This window comes from Pinus tabuliformis, chromosome 5_1 (genome assembly GCF_031772625.1).
Source record: "Pinus tabuliformis cultivar Carrire ecotype Pingquan chromosome 5_1, CPIR1, whole genome shotgun sequence".
Classification (NCBI taxonomy): Eukaryota; Viridiplantae; Streptophyta; class Pinopsida; order Pinales; family Pinaceae; genus Pinus; species Pinus tabuliformis.
Genome location: NC_142305.1, coordinates 208,438,004 through 208,461,592, shown reverse-complemented (window position 1 = coordinate 208,461,592; position 23,589 = coordinate 208,438,004). Strand labels below are relative to the sequence as shown.

Here is a 23,589-nt window from a genome sequence, read left to right as displayed (position 1 = left end):
TTATATTCATTGTTTCTACCACGTCATTTTGTTGAGGAGTTTTAGCTACAGAAAATTGTCTTTTTATGCCATGTTTTTCAGAAAAATCAAAGAATTAATCTGATATGTATTCTCCTCGGTCAGATTTGAAACATTTGATTTTTAGGTCTAATTCATTTTCAACTAATGCTTTGAAGACTTTAAATTTATCAAATACTTCATCTTTGTGTTTCAATAAAATGATCCAGCACATTCTAGAAAAGTCATCAATGAATAAGATATAGTATTTTTCTCCACAAGGTGACCTTTTCCTTACTGGTCCACACAAATTAGTATATATAAGTTCAAGAGGCTTACCTGTTGATCCTTCTTTGGCGTTGAATTGAACTCTAGTTTTCTTACCGAATTGACATGACTTACATATGGTACGTTCTAGTAGGGTGATGTTGTGTATCATAAACAACTTTAAGCTTACTTGATTTTCTTATTTGAGAGAAGCTTAGATGTCCCAACCTTTTGTGCCTTAACTATTTTTCCTCTGCCTTGCCTAGGTAACCTTGTTCTTGGCCGCCTTTCAATATATATAGATTGCTCAGGGTTCCTGTTCCTTTTATTATGGTCTTTCCTGTGTTAATTTCACGAACCATGCATTATTTTGATCGGAATACCACCTCATTTCCTTATTCACACATTTTTCTAACACTCAATAAGTTACACTTTAATCCATCAACATACATAACATTAATAGCTTTAACGTTTTCTTTTAGAAAAATGAAACTTTTACCCTTAATGATAATAGGTGAGTCATTTCCAAAAGTGACATTCTTTTCTTTCTCTAAAGCATTGGATGAAATAAGTTTATCTTTATTACTTATCATGTATTTTGAGCATCCACTATCAATGTACTATTAATTTCTTGTCCTTTTGCAAACAAAACTATGCCACATCTTTCAGACTGTAACTCCTTCCTTTTCCATACCTTAGAATTTGTTGATATTTTCTCTTTTTGAGATGTTGGTTGTAATTTTCTCCTACATTTAGATTCTTCATGTACAAAGTTATTGAAAAATGATCATTCAATTTCGTACTTAAGAGGTGATAAGTTATTATAAGTGTTCTTCTAGACTCCTGTGTCATTCCTTTGTTTTCTTGCTTCTCTAGTCATGATGGTTTTGTATGAAACACATTGAGAAGCCTTATGACCAAAATTATGACATGAGAAACATTTTCCATTAAAGAATAATATTTGTGATCATAGAATCTTCTGGTGTTGTTTACCTTTTGAACTATGCTTCTATTGTTGTCCATCCTTAGATTAGAGTGAATATGATTTGCCTGTGGAATTCCTTTATTCTTTTGTTGAGGACAAAAGATTTGCTTACTAGCTTTTGCAGCATTTAGATAGCTTCCAGTGGCAGCTGAAGACTTTTATGTTTAAGATGTTTCTCCAGTGTATCCAAGACATGTCTTCATAAGGGAAGAGCATTGAACCTTGATAATCTCATCTAAGGTTTCAAATCCTTTAGCAAATATAAGATTTAGAGTTTTTATTTTCTCAAGTTCCTTTCTTTGACTTACTACTCCACATTCTAACTTCTCATTATGATTTTCCTCTTCTATGAGTTGATGCTTCAATGTATTTGTATCACTCATATTTTCCTTGAAGTTGTTGGGAAGAGGAAAGGGGTCTAAGGTAACCAAAAACCAACTTTTAGGTACAGAATCTAGCCAATTTGTACCCAGAGAGGGCTCTCTCTTTAAGTTTTAGCTTTTCTTTGAAAGATATTAGGCTAGTTATGAAATTTTATACGTTTTGATTGTGTTTTGGTGGTGAAATTCAATAGTAGAGGGGTAGGACTGAATAGTTTAGGCCATTGGGCTAATGGAGTCAAAGAAGATGGCTCAACTGGATTCAGTTTCTCAACAAGGGATGGTTTCATAGGGCAAGGTAGCTAAACAGGGAACAAATATAGACTTAAAATAGATGGAATGGACTCAGAAAGGATGAAGAGAAATTAAGAATCCTTCAACATATTTTAAAAGAGGGAACTTGGATGATTACCAATAAAGAGAAATTAAGAATTATTTACTAAATAATCAAAGCGAGTAAACTAGGAAACAAGAGCAATTAAGAATTCACTGTTTATGCTAGTTTAGAGGAAAACATTAAGAAGAAAAACTATTGAAAATAGATTGCACTCAAGCACTTCCTGAATTATTCTTTTACGTTTATCATTCAGATATGAAACACAATTGATATAATAAACAAGAAAACTTTAAAACATGAGATATAGAATACTTATTGATCCCGTGTCTGACACATGAATCCTATGAAAAGTCCTTTGCATTAATTCTTCATCTAGATAGCCATACAAAATTTTTCCAATAGCACTTTATTCCAAAGTAATCAGTATTATAGCAATGTCTAAGAATCCACACAAAATACTTCAAATGAGGAAGTATTTAGGCTAATTGTAAACTGAAAATATCTTGAAAAAAATATCAAGATTAGTTTCACAAATATCTCCAACTATTTACATTAATAGAACTTAAATAAAGGACATTCAAAACTAATGAATCTATTTGCCACTATTTCTATGGATTAATGTTGAAAAAGAAGAGAAAGCCGAATTTGATAGCAACTCTTAGTTGATAATGAGGCATCCCAGTCACTAACTACATCCTTCCTTTATGCATTCTACCTCAGAAATTATGCAAACTTAGGGTCCAATGATATGCTTGTATATATCTATCCATGATAGATATGTAAAAATTGAAAGTGGTGTTCGTATATAATAATGCCTTTGAGATAAACCTCTCTCAGTTTCCCAAAATTCATCTCCTGCTCTTCACAATATTCTCTGCAAAAAAAAAAGGTTGTGAAGACATGCACTTATCTCCCTCTTGGTAATACTTGTGTAAAAAGTGAGATAAGTTTTTGTAGATTGGCCTGTTAGGAACAAAAACCTCCTCCCATTTCTCGAAATACTTCTTGGATTGGCCACAATAGTTTCTGCAAAACTATGACTTAAACAGGAAATTTCTGAAGAATGTACCATTTTTGCTCTAATTTCATCTTTTAACCTTAAACTTATTTTGACTGTTTTTCACTTTTACTTTGGATAAACTTCATTGTAGCTGGTGAAAGTGTTTTCATCTTTGTTTAACCCTTAATGTCTTCATGTTTACTTTTACTGTTTACTGTTTACTTTTTACTTTTACCGCTCTGTTTTTTCATCTGTCTTCACTTTGACATGAATTTGTATACTTTGTTTTGTAACTGTCTTCCCTTCTTTTTATCTTCATGATAGATGATTTACTTGATTTGGTCTTTAATCTGATACTCTTTAATCCTAATACGCTTTGACTGTTCTTTATTGTGTCCTTTTACCTTCAATGTGTAGTTTAGGTTTTTACTGTCTATTTCAACAGTAAATCGTTTAATTTCCTGTTTCCTTTGCTTGTATTTTTATTGTATGTTTTATCTTCCATATTTATTTGAATAGATTTGATAATAATCTTTGAGTAAACAGGTCTTATGACTAGTATTAAGACTGCTTATCCAAGGTTGTGGTCTTCTGATCACCTGTACAACAAAATGAATTGTTAAGAAAGCATTGGTTTGTAGGGGAGGTTTAAAAAGTTTCATTTGAGCTTGAGAGGTCTGTGGAGTGAGTCCAGAATTATTTTCAGGAGGTAAACCATGCTTGAATTGGTTGATAGAGACTTCGGGTGGTGTAGCTGGGTTACATAAGGTTTTACTGCATAATTAGGTGAAAACGAACAAAACCGGGGTTTTTGTGTTTAAACGGGTAAATGGTTGGTATTGGCAGGTGAATGAAAATGACAATTGGCGGAAACTGAATGATGAGACATTTTATCATTTAGTAGAAGGTAGTAAGTGGTTTCTATCACATCGATTATGGTGAAAGGTGGTATTTAGCATTGGGATAGTGATTCCACATAGCGTTCGACACATGGTGGAGGCACTGTGCAAAAACCGCTTTGTGATCGTGCACTAACACATAGTCACAAAGGGTCATGCATGTATAATAGCCATTAGATCTCGGAGACCTAATCAGATGACTGTCGGGGCTCTGAGGTGATGGGGTATAATGGAGGCGGCCTCGATACATTTAAGGATTAATTAATTATAATGGGGTTGACGAGATTGGGCGGGGAGGCTGTTAATTAACTGTGAGGGTTAATTAATCCCTTATTAATGCAGCGAGGGATTAAGGGTTCTTAATTAGTTACTGATTAACTAATTAATCTCGATCAAGGATGTATTATGGTTATATTTAACCATCAAGGTGGGATATGTAAAAATTTTGCGTTTTGTATAATATAATAATACAAGCATGGGTAATGTTGTTTTATTTAGGAATTACATAATAATAACATTAGTGGTTAATATGACCAAATGAATGGGAAAGCGCTAAGTTTAATGTTTTCTGAAAATGCATTTCATCCTACAACACTTATACCTTAGGCTAATGATATATGAGGGTTTCATGTAGATAGAATGTTTTTAATTTTCCTAAGTAAATTAAGATTTTAGTTAGGAAAAGATTTATAAAGAGAATGAGTGACTTTATGAAGGGGTGAATATTGATGAAGGGGATTTAAGTGTTTTAGGTATTTCAAATTATTGGGCCGAGGGTCTGGTCCCTCCAAAAGTCAGATAAATTCTCTAAGCCCCCCTAACTTGTTTATAGGTACCTTTAGGACTTAAGGGAAATCAATGAATTTTTTGGGAAAAATGGAGTAAGGAAGTTAATTATTTTGAAATTGTCTCCTTGATGTGTTGTCTCCAATGTGAGTCGTGCTTTGTCCAAGTGATGACAGCAAAATATTTAAGCATTAAACCTAGCCATTCACTACACATCTATTCTGCAACCATCATCTACTTACCCTATCTATGTTATCCTAGCATTTTTACTTCTTTATTTGGGTGCACTTAAACTAGCAAGCCCTTATCAAACTTCTCTTTTCTTTTACATGGCAATGCCTATCTAAGTCTACACTTATTACATCCAAGGGCTCAGATTAAACTTTTGAACTCCTTTTATTCACTCTACCTATCTACTTATCTGCCAAGATTACACTGTTTGGTCAGATCTTTATTCTCTATTTCTAAAACATGAAATTGAAAACATGGAATAACCAAGATTAAATTGTTTGGTTACCATGGATTGTTGATAGTGGGAAAAGTTCCCCTAGGGCTTTTTGGGTTGAAACCCTAGCAGACTGAAAGTTATCTATTCAAAGAAACATGCATTCACACAACCATTATGCTATTGTAAGCAAATTCTATGATAAGGGTACGTACCTTTGGTCCTACGTTTGAGAAGGCCCTTAGGGTCCAAACCCTTCTTGGAGTTCCCTTCTTCTCTTTTGTCCTGCAGAACAAACAATTCAAAGAACACAACAGTACATGGACAAAAACTTATAAAGAAGCCATCTTCATGTTATAAAGAAAGGTAGTTAGTTATGAAATCCAAACAACCATTTACATATGAATTCTAAACATGAATATCATTAACATAAAGAAGATTCATTTCGGGAACCAAGACATGTGTTTCTTTTATTATAGACAAATAATGTACATAAAAAGGAATATTTTCACCTGAGTCACCTTCAGCAAGCTCCAAGCAAAGCTTCCTTCTGGATCCATTCCAGCCTCAAGCCTCTAACAAACTCCTTCCATGACTCTCTCCATGATGTCATAAATGGTGGATGAACATCAACACACAAGGAAACAAAGGTTTCCTGTACAAAATGGGGGAAGTGTAGAAGGCACAAGGGACTTCAGACCTGGCCAATGGAAAAATCTTAGCATAATAACCTTTCTCTCTCTTCTCTCCTCCATCAGGCCTTCCCTTTTAGGTCTTTTTATACCATCTCCAAAGTAGCTTTTTATTTAGGAGTTGGTTGGGAACAGTTGGGCCACGGCACTAACAGGTGATCAACAGGTAAAACCCACGATCTCCGCCCGAAAATAAGGAGTTTTATATTTTTTTAAGTGTTTTAATACATACATGCGTGTTGGATATACACAGACCCGCGTATACACACGTTTAACTTAGGGCAATGTCGCGTATAAGGGATAAAACACTCTTTTTTAAATTTTAGGACCAGGTCTGGAAGGAGGGGTTACCCTAGGCCATGAGTACAGCATCACAAACCATAGGAGTGAGATTTGGAGTTATAACAGATGCCCCCTAATATATGAAGTCAGAAGGGGTACATGATGGCCGAAATATATTATGCAAGTACATGGAAAGGAAGTCTGTCAAAAACCGAGGAGGACTTCACCATAATTCAGCCTGCCAAGCCACCAAAGGAGATCAGAAAGAAACACTGTCTGAGGTGGGCATACCCATGCTCAGAAAAAGTAAAGCATGTCTGCATATGAAGTACAAGCAGATCCACTAAGTATACAAGTATAAATGACTGAAAGATACATAATGGATCATCTGATCATAATGAACAAGTACATGTCTGAATATCACATATAAGATTGTCAATGATGCTGAAAGATACAATGGATCACTGATATCAGAGGCTGATCCCAAAAGGTACCAACTGAACATGATGGAATAGGATGGTACTACACTACAAACTCAGGTGCCAGCATATAAAATCTCGCCATGACTGACTGCAACATATAAAGTGGAGTGGTATCAACTAGCATCAACAGGAGCAACTGTAAAGTGAACCAATGAATGCTGATACAACCTGAGGTCTTCACCGACCACCGTGGTACATTTCTACACCATGGGAATAAATGATCTGAAGTTGACCATGTATTACCGGTCATTGATGTATACCGTTAACAAACGCGAGACTACTCACCGATAATGATAATGAGCATCAAGGTACCTAGTACAATATAACAAGTGTGAATAGATGAGCTGGAGTCGAACACCTGTAAGAATCTATCAATTGGGAGACAATGATGGTTTCCCACTATCGATAGCGAAGGATCTACCACTAATGACTGTAAACCCCAAGGTATTGCCAAATGGACTGTAGATCTTTGCCCCAGAGCAATAAGTCGGAGTCGATAGGGAAAGATCCGCTAGAAGGAAGGCATTAAGGCATCCTTCATCAATCTAGCGCGAGTGTAACCCATAGGCCAATAATGTGGAAGGAATCAGACGAAAAAGATGTAGTAACCCAACTGAAGTATGTTTCCGGTGTAAACAAGATGTGGCTAGCGCACGGTAGAAACCCTATAAACCAACCAATAATGGAAGCTGACATAGAGGCGAGGTATCCACCAATAGGGTCAAATGGAAACCAAGGTCCTGAACTTTGCTATTCTCTAGTTGAGAAATTGGCCTTGGTAGCTGTCCACACTGTCCAGAGGCTCCGTCATTATATCCTGGTATGCAAAACTTTTGTCTTAGCGGCGGTCAATCCATTTCAATTTGTCCTCAGTAGGCGAGTGATTGGGGGCAAATATAATAGATGGATAGTCATTTTGCAAGAATTCGATCTTGAGTTCTTGTCTGCCAAGTATAAGAAATCCATGGTTTTCGCGGAGCTACTTTCTGAGCTACCCTGTGGAGAGGATACTGTTTATGAGGAAAGTTTTCCCGACGAAAATTTATTCCTCATCTCTTCACTCGACCCTTGGTATGGAGATATCATTGTTTATCTCCAGACTTCGAAGTTTCCCTCTACTTTCTCCAAGGATGAACGTCGAAAATTACGTCACCTGGCTAAAAACTATGTTATCATTGGTGACACATTATACTGTCGAGGGGTTGATTCAATCCTTCGGCGTTGTTTAACCTTAGAGGAAGTAGAGTCAATGCTCAATGACTGCCACAGTGGAGCTTGTGGTGGTCATCTATCAGGGCTTGCTACAGCCCAATGCATCTTACGTGCCAGCTATTTTTGGCCTTCACTCTTTAAAGACTGTGTGGAAGCAGTCAAACGCTATCACCCTTGTCAAATTTTTACTCAGAAGATGCGTGCACATCCAGCTCCTCCTTTTCCCGTTGTCACCGTTGGTCCCTTTACTAAGTGGGGTATTGATTTTACAACTTGTAATACGCCTTCAGCGGCGAATCACAAGTACATTATCGTGGCTGTAGACTACTTTACGAAGTGGGCTGAGGCCATGCCTACCTATAAGAACGATAGTGACACGGCAGCATTATTTCTTTTCAATTAGGTTATCTCAATATTCGGTATCCCAAGAGAGATTGTCACTGACCATGGCAGTCATTTCCATAATCAACTGATGTCCGAATTGGCTCTTAAATTAGGTTTCTGCCAGGAGCATTCATCCTCTTATTATCCTCAGGCTAATCGACAGGTCGAGACAGTCAATAAAACTCTTAAGACAATACTCCAACGGACAATCGATAAAAATCGGTCCAATTGGCACATTATGTTGTATTCGGCTCTTTGGGCATATCGAACCTCCGTCAAAACGGCTACTGGTTTTACACCTTTTCAGTTGGTTTATGGGATGGAAACTATCTTTCCAGTTGAATGTGAAATTCCATCCCTTAAGTTAGTTGTTGAGCTCCTTCCTAAGACTTCGAGTCTCGAAGAGCACCTAGTTCACTTGGAACATCTCGATGAGCAGTGTCGAGATGCCGCCACGATGAATGAGGCTCATAAGAAAAGGGTTAAAACGCAGTATGATAAGTATGTCCGTCCTTGAGTCTTTACTGAAGGTGACCTTGTCTTGGTCTATGACCAAGATAAAGACACCTTGGGAGCAGGAAAATTTAAGCCTATGTGGTACGGTCCTTTCATTATTAAACGAGTTTTATAAAAAGGGTCGTATGAGTTAATCGACTTTGAAGGAAACAAGCTGGCAGAGCCCCGAAATGGGCTCTACCTAAAGAAGTACTTTGCTTAGTTTTGGCCAGGAAATGGCTTCTTTGTATTTTATGTATATTTGTACATATATCATTGAGAGTTTTCTGATATCAACACTTTTTGGTCTGCTGTGGCAGGTGTTGATGGATGATTTGGTCTATTTCGGGTTTGCCGATGGTGCTAGTCGTCACACTCGGAATCTTGCTTCCGCAGCTTGGGTACTCTATTATCCAACTGGTCAATTGATGGCATCAAGAGGCATGTGCATCGATCCTGCTTCAAACAATATGGCCGAGTATACTACTGTTATTAATTTATTATCCGAGGTAATCTCTCATGGGATCGACTCATTGGTAGTGTATCTTGATTCTCAATTGATAGTGTCTCAATTAAATAACATTTATCAGGTATGGGATCCATCTTTATATCGCCAGTATTGAAGGGTGAGGTTGTTGCAAAGATCATTTACTTATATTAATTATTTGCACATTCCAAGATCTCATAATTGGTTAGCTGATTCTATCGCTAATCAGGGATTAGACTGGCACATCAATCATTCATCATAATAAAATCAAGCATAAAAAAGTCAAACTGTATATATATATATATATATATATATATATATATAGATATATATATATATATATATCGTAAAGCGTCTCGAGTGTACATATGTGTGTCCAAAAAATATACAAAATTGGGACTAAAATGCCCATAATCATGTCCAGCATATCTAATGCCTCGGCTCAGGATGAGCGTCTAAGTATGTAACTATAGCATTGGCCACACACCGAAAAATGCGAACCCAGTCACGTGGCATGCCAACCACATGATGCTGCATATCCTCAGGAAGGTATATATATATCTATATCTATATATATATATATATATATATATATATATATATATATATATATATATATATATATATATATATATCGTAAAGCGTCTCGAGTGTACATATGTGTGTCCAAAAAATATACAAAATTGGGACTAAAATGCCCATAATCATGTCCAGCATATCTAATGCTTCGGCTCAGGATGAGCGTCTAAGTATGTAACTATAGCATTGGCCACACACCGTAAAATGCGAACCCAGTCACATGGCATGCCAACCACATGATGCTGCATATCCTCAGGAAGGTCCTCTATGACAGCCATCGGTACTCGGCAACTCAGTCTCGCCAAGTGTTGCTGGACGTTGTTTAGAGTCCGTTCTGTATCAGCAACCGCCTCTTCGGCTCCTCGGCCGCGCCGTCCATGCCGCGGGAATCCATCTGGTCGTACTGGCCCGATGTTTGGAAGATGATCATCATATCAGTCATTTGAATCTCATCAAAAATATTTTTCAAAATTCATCATTATATTTGAAAAATCCAAAAAAAAATTATAAAATCAAAAAATCTTACCAATCTCGCCCCATGCTGCATTCGGTGGTAACGCTAGATCAGGATTTCCTCGGAAATCCAGCCCAGTATAGGGGTAGTCATCCACAGTGATGATCTGCTGATCCCACCAGGTGAAGAAGTCATCGTCGAAGGAAGTCCTTGGGACCTCCCCACCCCCAGACGTTTCATCAGATCAGCCCACCGGCCCATGCGTGGATCGCGTGGGGTGCTGATGGAAACTACTACCCTAGGGCGGAGTGCGGGAACCTTCTCGGAAAAGAAAGTACACAGGATAGTCCCATATCAAAATTTCTTGGTCTGACCCCTCCTGATAGAAGTGAGGTGGCTGTTCATGTTGGCCAGAAGAGGAGTACACCAGTCGAACACAATAGTGAGACAATCAACTGCCATGCTCATGTTTAGCCGTGACGCCTGATGCAGAGAGGATGATCTGTTCACTCGAGCCATGGTGAACATGATAATCCTAAGTGATAAACACGCCACATGTGTGATGGAAATCTGGCTCCCAACCTTCTTGGGATGTCCCGGGCAGTATACCTGTACATAGTCCTCTATCGAGAGGCTACTCCGTGTCCTGCCTCGGGAGTGTACTACCTCTCCCCTTCGGGAAAGCCCCGTGATAAAATAGATATCCTCCACTTCTACCCTGAGCGGCATCTGATCGATTATAAAGGCTTCCTCATCGACATCCCAATAATCAATGAGCATCTCAAGCAGACGCGTGTTCGCTTTTATATTCGGCAGTTTGAAAAATTTAATCAAACTACATCCCCATAGCACATCTAATGCTTCTATACTGTTCATAACTTTATTGTCTACCGTTGCATGCTCTCTTTCACGCCACGTGACAGGCATCCTGAGAAAAAATTGATTTAAAACCATTAGTTTTTGTATAAAAATGATTCGCGGCGTATACGCGGGTCCCTATGCACACAGTAGCGTATAGGGCCCGCGTGTACGCGGGTTAAATATTACCAACCCGCGTATATGCCGTGGGCAAATTTTTGACAAAAGTTCAACAATGAAACATCAATCAAAAATCTTGAAACCTATCACAATCAATTGCAAGCTAAGTATAAGAGTTACATGGAGGTTTTCGACTAATTTGAACGGTTGAATCTGGCTGTGGGAAGTTTGCTCCTTTTGCTCCAAATCCTTTGCTCTCAAACTCAAATGGTAAAAATGGTGAGTCCAAAATGCTTTTTATAAGTTTTGAAAATGCAATTTTTTTTCAAAATTTTATTTTGTTTGGCCTCATGTGACTTTTAACTTGGGAGCTTGAAATGTCGAGATTGGTCTATTTTTCAGGACATTTTGGACGATTTTCAGTTTCGAGACAGTTCCAAGACTATTGACCCATCATGGTAGGTATGGTTTTCTCACTGGCATATAGGTTAGGGACATCATTTTTCTGTTGCATTATGCATACTAGCCTCCATTTGCCGATACATCTGCCATAGGGTCAATCCCATCATGTTATGGTTCGTAAGCCATCTTCACTCACCGATTCTTTAAATCATGACACAATGGTAGAGCCATCGTTTACATGGGTATCCTAGTTAGCACCTCACTGATGTTTGTTGCCCATGCTGCTCCGATTTGAGTAGGCTTGGGAGTCCTCTGTAGTCCCGTCATGACTTATGCATTGAAGACTCATTCCTCTTAGCTTCTCCGCTTTGTTATGGCCTTATACCCTAGAGGCTCCTTTGTGTTGAGTTGTACTACTGCATTGCATGTTGACCACTTGCACCTTTTGGCCTAGAGCCGGCTTCACTTGGACTCGTGTTTAAGCCAACTTTTGACCATGACATCTGCAAAATCAACCTTGCATACCTTTGACTTCTGCAGCTTGACACACTTTGACCCGTGGAAGGAACATACCTTTGAGTGTCACTGACCAGTTTTCACCTCCTTGCATTGAGCATAGGAATGTTCCCTTCCCAGGAACTAGATCATCTGTTTCACTGACGCTTGTTCTTTCCACTGTACCATAACATTCTTTTATTCTTTTTCCAACTTAACAGAAAAAGACAAAAAAATTAAATATTCCAAAAAGAGCGGGAACGAGACATTGCTTCCATTTATTGTTGGCAGCTAGAGTCAGTCATGTCGCCCTTGAACAAAGCACTCAAAAAAAAGTCTCCTTCACATGGGTGGGATTTAGTTTGACTTAGGTACGCCATAACCTTGTTATTGAGTCAGTTCTCCCCCGATTGGTTATCTCTTCCAATCATATGGAGGGTTCGTTCGTGCCTCCTCCATGGCAAACTTATGCAGAGTCACCATATGTTGCCACATAGTCACATTGAGTCGTGCTTTTGTTCAAGGGAAGTTAGTCTGAGTCGGCCTCTCTGCGGTGTCTCTTGACTCATTTTTCAGTCGACCATCCCTGGTTGTCAGTGTCATGTCTATTATCACATCAGTTATATTGTTCCTTTACTCGTGCCGGTTTGAGAAGGTCCCCATTGACTTCTTGCTCGCGGGTCTTGTCCTTATCGACGACGACATCTTGCTCTGAGGACAGGCCTAGAGCCACACCCTAGCCCTATTTTCATTATTGATAGGTTGCCTTGTGCTCAACATCGATCAGTATCATGGGTCTTTGACTGAGTGGTTTCCCTTGTGTTCGACGTCAGCTTACATTATCACACATTGGGATTCGTGCAGTACCTTGGTTTCCATTTGACCCTATTGGTAGATACCTCACCTCTGTGTTAGCTTTCATTATTGGTTGGTTCAGAGGGTTTCTGCCGTGCGCTAGCCACATCCTGTGTATGCCTGAAACGTACTTTGGTTGGGTTACTACATCGTTTTCGTCCGATTCCTTCCACATTATTGGCCTACAGGTTACACTCGTGCTAGATTGATGAAGAATGACTTAATTCCTTCCTTCTAGCGGATATTTCCCTATCGACTCCGAGTTATTGCTCTGGGGCAAAGATCTAGAGTCCATTTGGCAGTACCTTGGGGTTTGCAGTCATTAGTGGCAGATCCTTCGCTATCGACAGTGGGAAACCATCATTGTCTCCCGATTGATAGATTCTTACAGGTGTTCGACTCCAGCTCATCTATTCACACTTATTAGACTGTACTGGGTACCTTGACGCTCATTATCATTATCTGTGAGTAGTCTCGCGTTTGTTAACGATACACATCAATGACCGATAATCAAACGATTTCTCACATGGTCGACTTCAGATCATTTATTCCCATGGTGTAGAAATGTACCACGGCGGTCAGTGAAGGAGTTTGTTAGAGGCTTGAGGCTGGAATGGATCCGAAAGGAATCTTTTCACCTGAGTCACCTTCAGCAGGCTCCAAGCAAAGCTTCCTTCCGGATCCGTTCCAGCCTCAAGCCTCTAACAAACTCCTTCCATGACTCTCTCCATGATGTCATAAATGGTGGATGAACATCAACACACAAGGAAACAAAGGTTTCCTGTACAAAATGGGGAAAGTGCAGAAGGCACAAGGGACTTCAGACCTGGTCAAGGGAAAAATCTCAGCATAATAACCTTTCTCTCTCTTCTCTCCTCCCTTAGGCCTTCCCTTTTAGGTCTTTTTATACCATCTCCAAAGCAGTTTTTTAGTTAGGAGTTGGTTGGGAACAGTTGGGCCATGGGCACTAACAGGTGATCAGCAGGTAAAACCCGCGATCTCTGCCTGAAAATAAGGAGTTTTATATTTTTTTAAGTGTTTTAATACATACACGCAGGTTGGATATACACAGACCCACGTATGCACGTGTTTAACTCAGGGCAATGTCGCGTATAAGGGATAAAACACTGTTTTTTAAATTTTAGGACCAGGTCTGGAAGGAGGGGTTGCCCTAGGCCATGAGTACAACATCACAAACCATAGGAGTGATATTTGGAGCTATAACAATTGTGGCATAGGTTACAAGTTGCACACAATTGTTTATTATACAAAAGTAAAAAGAAGTGGCATTTAGACTTGCACACTTCCCTTGGTATTTTCTTTTTGTTGGGGTTCATTTTCTTTCATTTTCTTGACCATATTTTATTCTTTTTACCCTTTTATTTTTCTTTTAGGGTATACCCTCTTTACATTTTTTAATTTTTTGATTTTTTACAAATATGGAAAACCTTTGCAACAAGTAAAGGTATGAACTTATTACATAGCTCATCAAGTCAATCATGATATATGACAGCTATTGGTACAGGGGCATAATAGTGGCTCCACTTGGGGATGACTTTTTCTGGTGGAAAGTCAAGGACAACAGATGAGATGGCCTCTGAATGATTTTGACTGCACTATGAAATCTTATTTTTATTGTTTCTTTATTGTATGTATGACAGTGATACTCCTGAAGCTTAGGGCCTTCTCTTTGGGCTTCAACTCAACAAGTTTACCATCCAATCAACACCAAACCTGTATTCTACCTTCTTACTCTAATCAACTTTCTGACTGTTGGCTAGGTAAAATGAAACAACCAATGCAACCACTCAAGCAGTATATATATTGATGGATTTTGCTGCTTGGGCTTGTTTGCGGTTAAGATTGAGATCTTAAAATCAAATATAGCTTTGTTAACCTTTGAGAAGATAAGGAAATTCCTGATCTCCTTTGTTGGATCTAGAAACTGTACAAAAGGATCTTGTAACATATATACACTATTCTTCAACTGATTCAAACAATTGTAGATCTATTGTGTGTTACTTACATGCCATGAAACTGGAATAATGCCTTCATCTTTAACACCCTACATGTTTTCAACTGCTCTTTGTGATGATATTTCTACTGATTGTAATGTTTGTCTGGTGAAACCATTATCATCTTGATTTTGACTCTCATAGTATATTAATGGAGAAAAATTCTGATTGCATTCATCATTCAACCTATTAGCTATTGGATCATAAATAACTTGGAAGGATTGCTGTAACTTATTACATATAGGTTCAAATGGAACTTCATAGATTTCTACAAGCTCCTCCTCCTTTTCTTTAAAATTTTTATACCACATTTCCTTAAAAAATTGAAATGATTCAAAACAAAGAGGCAAGGAATCATCTTGGATCATTTTATCATATGTTCCAGCTTCCAAGTCTTCTTCTGCAACCTGACATTCAATGGCGATTTGGGGCTGCAAATCTATATATGAGAAGTCTTGAACAAATATTTGATTGCCCTCTAGATAGTTAATATCAAGACTTGTTGACATTTGATTTCTAATTTCATGATAGTTATCTCTGATAAACTGAAACGAAGCAAAACAAAATGGTAAAGTTGTTTCAGTGATTTCAAAATTTTCTGCAGTTTCCTCCTCATTCTCATAGCTGAAATGAACAAGCTGATCACTATTTTCAAGTTGCTGAACCTGAACTTCCTTATTCACCAAACTAGCCTTTGATTGCTCTGTAAAGTTAGTTTGGATTTGAAGAACTTAATTATCATCATACTGATCATATTTGGGAAAATCATCAAAAGAAGTAATTTCATCAAACATACACATTAGATCAGCAGATTGCCTCTCCACATATGGTTCTATGAATCTATCTTCTGATCTATGGTAGATTGAGTTGGTAGGAATTCGTTCATGAATATCAACCTTTTACTTTTGTGAAATAGATGTGTCATGGTTATTTTTAACAAAACATTCAACTTTCATTGTGATCTTATGAATCATTTCCTTTGCTTTCTTTATCAAAATGTCAAGTTTTTCCTCTTTTTCTACTTTCCACTTTTCTCTTCTAATTTTTAGATTAACTTTTACATCTACTGCCATGTTCTGCATCTATTCCATTGTTGAGGGGTTTCTTTCTCTTATATGAAATTCTATCTCTAAATCAAATGCTCTTGGGTAATGCAAAAGAGCTAAATCAGGGGGAGGTCTTATATTTAATGGTATTGAATAATAGGCTTGATTAAATCTGTCTGAAAGTTGTTGTATTGTTTCATCTGGATGTCTTTTTAACTGATTATATTCTTCTATGATTATAATAAAATTGACATTGATTATCTATCTATCAAGGAAGAGTTTGAGAAACTGCTCAAGATTTGAGATGCTTGCCTCAGGCAGGGTTTTGAACCAACTCTTGACTTTGTCTTGCAAAAAAAGAGTAAAAAGCCTAATACTGACATCCTCTTCTTCTACTTCAAATAAGTTAAGATAATCCTCAAAATCTTGAATATTTTTTTGGCCACTGATACTGTTCTCTCCATCAAACCTAGGGAGATACGTGGGATAATCGTTAGGGAAAGCATGGAGTGTAGGAGGTAAAATGAGTGGCTTATATCTATTAGGAACTTTATGAGGTACTGGAATATGTACAGGGATTGTATGCTTAGTCTTAATTTTTTGATTTTCCTCAATTAGAAAACGATCTTCATAAGAGTTAGAAGATTGCTCCTCAAATGTCTAAGGAGAATTTATATCTACATTTTTCAAAGGCAAATAATAAAAATTTAATCTAAAAACATCTCTAAAATACAATATACATTGAAAAACTTTATCAATGAGAAAGAACATAATGTCTTGGTTAGCAATCCAAGTTAAAAGTCTGATCTTTTCACATAGTTCTTTCAGGTTCATTCCTCTAGTGGAGTCTTTATTGTAGAATTGATTTTGGAGTCGCAAGGTGGATGATTTTAACCTTTGTGTGTTTGATCCCTATCCACCATCATAGATCAGATCTAAACCTATAAAACAATTTTGAAGAAAAAGTTAGTTCTCCAGGAAACCAAATTTTGAGTATTTTATGATTATTTTTCTTTTTTATGAATTTTCAAAACAACTTCTATGATTTCTTTAAGAGGCTTTAGATATGAGATTTAAACTTTCTTAAATATTTATTTGACATGAGGGACTAGTCGAATGTTTGGAAACCAGATGTTCAATTCATAAACTAAACCAAAGATTGACTGAAGCAACATTCATCTACTATGCACTTGCAGAGCAAGAGTAGTTCAAAGGCTACCTGGGTAACTTCAGGTTCCGTCTGGAGTTTATAAAGCAAACAATAATAACAAACAAACAAACTTTTCGTCCCTAGTGGAGTCGCCACTATGTTGTCACTCAAATTTTCCTTGAAGTTGTTGGGAAGAGGAAAGGGGTCTGAGGTAACCACAAACCAACTTCTAGGTACATAATCTAGTCAATCTGTACCCAGAGAGGGCTCTCTACAAACCAGCTTTTAGGTACAAAATCTAGCCAATCTGTACCCAAAGAGGGCTCTCTCTTTAAGTTTTAGCTTTGTTTCGAAATATACTAGGCTAGTTATGAAAGTTTATAGGTTTTGATTGTGTTTTGGTGGTGAAATTCAATAGTAGAGGGGTAGGACTGAATAGTTTAGGCCATTCGGCTAATGGAGTCAAAGAAGATGGCTCAACTAGATTTGGTTTCTCAACAAGGGATGGTTTCACAGGGTAAGGTAGCTAAACAGGGAACAAATAGAGACTTAAAATAGATGGAATGGACTCAAAAAGGATGAAGGGAAATTAAGAATCCTTCAACATATTTTAAAAGAGGGAACTTGGATGATTACCAATAAAGGGCAATTAAGAATTCTTTACTAAATAATAAAAGTGAGTAAACTAGGAAACAAGAGCAATTAGGAATTCACTGTTTATGCTAGTTCAGAGGAAAACATTAAGAATAAAAACGATTGAAAACAGAATGCACTCAAGCATTTTTTGAATTATTCTTTTACGTTTATCATTTAGATATGAAACATAGTTGATATAATAAATAGAAAAACTTTAAAACATGAGATCTAAAATACTTATTGATCGGTGTCTGACTCATGAATCCTGTGAAAAGTCCGTTGCATTAATTCTTCATCCAACTAGACATACAAAATTTTTCCAATAGCACTTTATTCCAAAGTAATCAGTATTACAGCAATGTATAAGAATCCACCCAAAATAATTCAAATGAAGAAGTATTTATACTAATTGTAAACTAAAAATATCTTGAAAAAAATATCAAGATTAGTTTCACAAATATCTCCAACTGTTTACATTAATAGAACTTAAATAAAGGACATTCAAAACTAATGAATCTATTTTCCACTATTTCTATGGATTAATGGTGACAAAGAAGAGAAATTCTAATTTGATAGCAACTCTTAGTTGATGATGAGGCATCCCAGTCACTAACTGCATCCTTCCTTTGTGCATTCTGCCCGAGAAATTCTGCAAACTTGGGGTCCAATGATACGCTTGTATATCTCAATCCGTGATAGATATGTAAAAATTGAAAGTGGTTTTCATAGATAATAATGGTTTTGAGATAAAACTCTCTCAGTTTCCCAAAATTCATCTCCAGCTATTCACCATATTCTCTGCAAAAGGATGTCAAAAATAGGGCATTGCAGAAACTGAAAAATAAGTTGTGAAGACACGCACTTATCTCCCTCTTGGTAATACCTGTGTAAATAGTGAGATAGGTTTTTGTAGACTGGCCTATTAGGAACAAAAAACTGCTTTAGTTTCTTGAAATACTTCTTGGATTGGCCACAATAGTTTCTGGAAAACTATGACTTAAACAGGAAATTTCTGAAGAACGTACCATTTTTGCTCTAATTTCATCTTTTAACCTTAAACTTCTTTTGACTGTTTTTCACTTTTACTTTGGATAAAGTTCATTGTAGCTGGTGAAAGTGTTGTCATCTTTATTTAACCCTTAATGTCTTCATGTTTACTTTTACTGTTTACGGTTTACTTTTTACTTTTACCGCTTTGTTTCTTCATCTGTCTTTACTTTCGACATGAATTTGTATACTCTGTTTTGTAACTGTCTGCCCTACTCTTTATCTTCGTGATAGATGATTTACTTCACTTGGCCTTTAATCTGATACTCTTTAATCCTGATACACTTTGATTGTTCTTTACTATGTCCTTTTACCTTCAATGTGCAGTTTAGGTTTTTACTGTCTATTTCAACAGTAAATCATTTCATTTCCTGCTTCCTTTGCTTGTCTTTTTATTGTATGTTTTATTTTCCATATATGTTTGAATCGATCTGATAAAATCTTGGAGTAAAAAGGTCTTGTGACTAGTATTAAGACTGCTTAAACAAAACGAACTATTAAGAAAGCATTGGTTTACAAGGGAGGTCGAAAAGGTTTCCTTTGAGCTTGAGGGGTCTGTGGAGTGAGTCCAGAATGCTTTTCAGGAGGTAAACCATGCTTGAATCGGTTAACAGAGGATTTAGGTGGTGTAGTTGGGTTACATAGGGTTTTACTACATAATTAGGTGAAAACGAGCGAAACTGGTGTTTTTGTGTTTAAACGGGTAAATGGTTGCTATTGGTAGGTGAATGAAAATGACAATTGGCAGAAACTGAATGATCAGAAATTTTGTTGTTTAGTAGAAGGCGGTAAGTGGTTTCTATCACACCGCTTATGGGGAAAGGTGGTATTTAGCGTTGGGCTAGCAATCCCATAGAGAGTTCGATGCATGGTAGAGGCACTGTGCAAAAACCACTTTGTGATCGCGTGCTAACACACAGTCACAAAGGGTCGTGCGATATGTATAACAGCAGTTAGATCTCGGGGACCTGATCGGACGACTGTCAGGGCTCTGAGGTGATGGGGATATAATGGAGGTGGCCTCAATACATTTAAGGATTAATTAATTATATCGGGGTTGACGGGATTGGACCAGGAGGCTGTTAATTAACCGTGAGGGTTAATTAATCATTCATTAATACGACAAGGGATTAAGGGTTGTTAATTGGTTACTGATTAACTAATTAATCCTGATCAAAGATGTATTATGGTTATCTTTAACCATCATGGTGGGATATGTAAAAATTTGGCGTTTTGTATAATATAATGATACGGGTGTGGCTAATGTTGTTTTATTCAAGAATTACATAATAATAACATTAGTGGCTAATATGACGAAATGAATGGGAAAGCGCTAAGTTTAACGTTTTCTGAAAATGCATTTCATCATACAACACTTATACCTTAGGCTAATGATATATGAGGGTTTCATGTAGATAGAATGTTTTTAATTTTCCTATGTAAAATAGGATTTTACTTAGGAAAAGCTTTATAAAGAGAGTGAGTGATGTTATGAAGGGGTGAATATTGATGAAGGGGATTTAAGTGCTTTAGGTATTTCAAATTATTGAGCTGAGGGTCCGGTCCCTCCAAAAGTCAGAGAAATGCTCTGGGACCCCCTAACTTGTTTATAGGTACCTTTAGCACTTAGGGGAAATTAATGAATTTTTTGGGAAAAATGGAGTAATGAAGTTAATTAGTTTGACTTTGTCTCCTTGATGTGTTGTCTCCAATGTGAGTTGTTCTTTGTCCAAGTGATGAAAGCAAAAGATTTAAGCATTAAACTTAACAATTCACCACACATCTATTCTGCAACCATCATCTACTTACCCTACTGTTGGTCGCTTTAATTGTTTTCACAATTCGAGCTCCACATAAATTGTCAACCCGAGAAGGTCTTTTTATTCCAAAGGTAATAGCGCACTGTATGTGCTCAATTTCAAAAGCAGTTCAATGTTGTAGTAAAAGAAAATCACACACAATTGTTAAATTCAGTAATCTATCAATTTACAGTCTACTTAATTAAAGCTGAAGTCAATTAACTTATAGCAGACACGATTTCTCTGTTACAGCAAAAGGAAAATAAATGTATAAAGAAAGAAATCATTCAACTATAGCAGGAACAGGACCCTATTCCTTGGTGGGAACTTCAGCACCTGCCGCCTGGCACTAATCACACTGCAAAAGAAGTAATCTTGAAAGGTCAAGACCCTATTCCCAGGAACAGGAATCTTCAGCACTTGGCCTCTCTGTTCTAATCACACTGCAAGTAAAAGAAAGCAATCAATGGAGCAAGACCCTATCCCTCTGTACCGGGATCTTCAGCACATGCTCTCATCATCCACTCGTGCAATCAATACATGTAGCGCTAAGAAACAGAGTATCACAAACCATGTAACTAGTGTTTCAGCAACAGAACCAAACACAACGCAAATACATAAGAAATGAACAACTACAGGAATGAAGGGGTGAATCTTGTGAGGAAGGCGGGCCCTTTCCTTCTCACAAGATTCCCCAAGAGAAAGAATTAAACTGGAATGCTCAAAACAGGTCTTTATTCATCTGTCTAGAAAACTGGTACATACAAAAGAGGAGACTAGCTCCTGTCTCACACGATGCTGTTCTCAAAAATTACAATTTGATCGATCCTCTCTAATGATGATGTCTCCTCTTTTTAAAGAGGAGGCATCATTTACAATTTTACACAAGAACGGAGATCTCGATTCTGTTCTAAACAAAACTATTCTGTTCTTTCTTAAAAAGAGATACTGTTACAACCGAGACAACAGAGATGCTATCTTCAAGATGATTCAGGTAACCGTATCTTCTGGCTGCTGCTATTATCCACAAAAAGTTCTTCCAGAATCGCAAAACGCATAGCGGGAGTTGCGTGCTTTGACGGTTGTTTCAGCAACTGCGTTGGCTGTTGCAGCAACGGGACAGCTGTTTCAGCAACGGAGTTGACTGTTTCAGCTGTTTCAGCAACGACCGCTCATTCCCAATAAGGCATATATTATCTGCGATCTTTGACTTGTGTTAGCAACAATGCACTTCAATAATTGATAAAATATAAGAGTATTATGGAATTAAATGTAAGACAGATTAATCATATAATAAAGAGAAGGTTTCCATATACCTTAGGATATAGTGAATGAAAAAGACATTGGAGCTTATGGTTTTGAGAGTAAAATGATATGAAAGTATATAACAAAATGATACATATTGGAGTCCTAACATCCCCCCCAGCTAAAAATGTTGCATGTCCTCAGGCAACCCCTTCGTCTGAATCAGAGTCTGAGTACTGGGACTGGCAATGCAGATTACTCAAGCAGTAGCTGGAGAAAGTGGCGTCTGTAGGAGCTCGGAATCCGTTGTTGAGCTGTAACCGTTGCCATGCCGAGGCTTCCTCTTCGTCAGTCAACGGGTAATGATTTTGATATTTCTCTGACGGCAGCCATAAGATGGGAAAACGGAAATGATACCCAATCCAGTTGACTCCGCAATGCTGAATGCAGTTGACATACTTAGGGACTCTATACAATGCAGCGTGAAAATTGAGAGGGTTAAGAGGATGATAATCCTGTCTTTCCTTATCTGATTGCTGCCAAAAGAGATCATTGGCCTTCAGTGCAGCAGGACCCTTCAGTCGAATATGCTCTTGACAATTAAAAAGGATGGAAGCCTGTAATTGTTCTATGTGCTCGCTCATACCTGGCTTCTGCAAGTATTCATAGTACTGTGCTATGAACATGGCTGGGCTTACCGGCTCTGGCCTAATCCACAGGAGTTTATTCTCCTCATTATGACTGCTTGTATTGAACGCAGTCTGCCAAGTGAGCTGATTAGACAAGAATGAAGCGAATGCCCTTATTTGTATATCTCCTGCAATTGGAGTAAGATTAACTCTTCTTTCTTCAGGCATGGCTTCATTATGCAAGTAGAGTTCGCACAGCAGATGCTGGTCGCTTTCAGGGGCCTCCTTGAAGGTCTCAACAAATTTTTCTGAAGTCAGTACTTCATGTGGTCTACCATGTGCAATTGATTTAATTTGAAAGTAAGCTAATCGTTCAGCAAGAAAAAGAGCATAGTTTACAGAAGGTTTCCGTGTAACCATCAACTTCCGCACCAATGAAAATATCAGGGCTATCCGTTCCTTAGACCGTCTGGCTTCCTTCTTATATTCCCTGTGCTCTTGCAGTAATTGTTCCAAATTCTCCCAGTTAGTGTATACAAAGTTTTGCCATTGCAACTTATGCTGTTGTAGTATTACATCCTGGTTCTCGGCATGTTCCTTCTTCCATCTGTTGAATTGTTCCAATGGGTCCCATGGTCGAGTCTGTGTCTTTTTAACAGAAGTAGTAGGCTTGGGCGCTATTTCCTCTGTTTGTGTGGCTGCCTCAGAAGAAATGCACTGAGGCATTATTTCTTCTGTTGGAATTCTTGCACCAGTAGTGTGCTGAGGCAGTGTCTCTTCTGCCGAAACAGCTGTTTCAGTAGTAGTATGCTCTGGTGATGTTTCCTCAGCTGGAATATCTGAATCAGTAATCATGTGTTCTGGCAATGTTGCTTCTTGTGGAATATCTAAATCAATAGTGGTGTGCTCTGGCAGTGTTTCTTCTGCCGGGATTGCTGCATCTGTCCCCAAGGGATGAGATATCTCTTGTTCGGTTTCTTCTTCTTCTTCTTGCGCCGCAGGAGGTCCCACTGGTTCTTGTGGAGCAGTGGGGCATTCCTCCTGTGTTTCCTTTGTCATAATTGTCTCAGGGAGTGAAATTTCAACTATTTTATAGCCTGCATTCTGATAAATAATGCCACACTCTTTG

General features: G+C 37.7%; 1 protein-coding gene across 1 annotated transcript in view; it reads left to right on the top strand.

The window, feature by feature from the left end:
• Window positions 1-22,622, top strand: part of LOC149164113 (putative UDP-N-acetylglucosamine--peptide N-acetylglucosaminyltransferase SPINDLY) — a 30,328-nt gene extending 7,706 nt beyond the window's left edge. The window contains exon 4 of the mRNA XM_089429375.1: window positions 22,592-22,622. Within this exon, the coding sequence (XP_089285501.1) occupies window positions 22,592-22,622 (31 nt within the window). The remainder of the gene's footprint in view (window positions 1-22,591) is intronic.
• The last annotated feature ends 967 nt before the right edge of the window (window positions 22,623-23,589 follow it).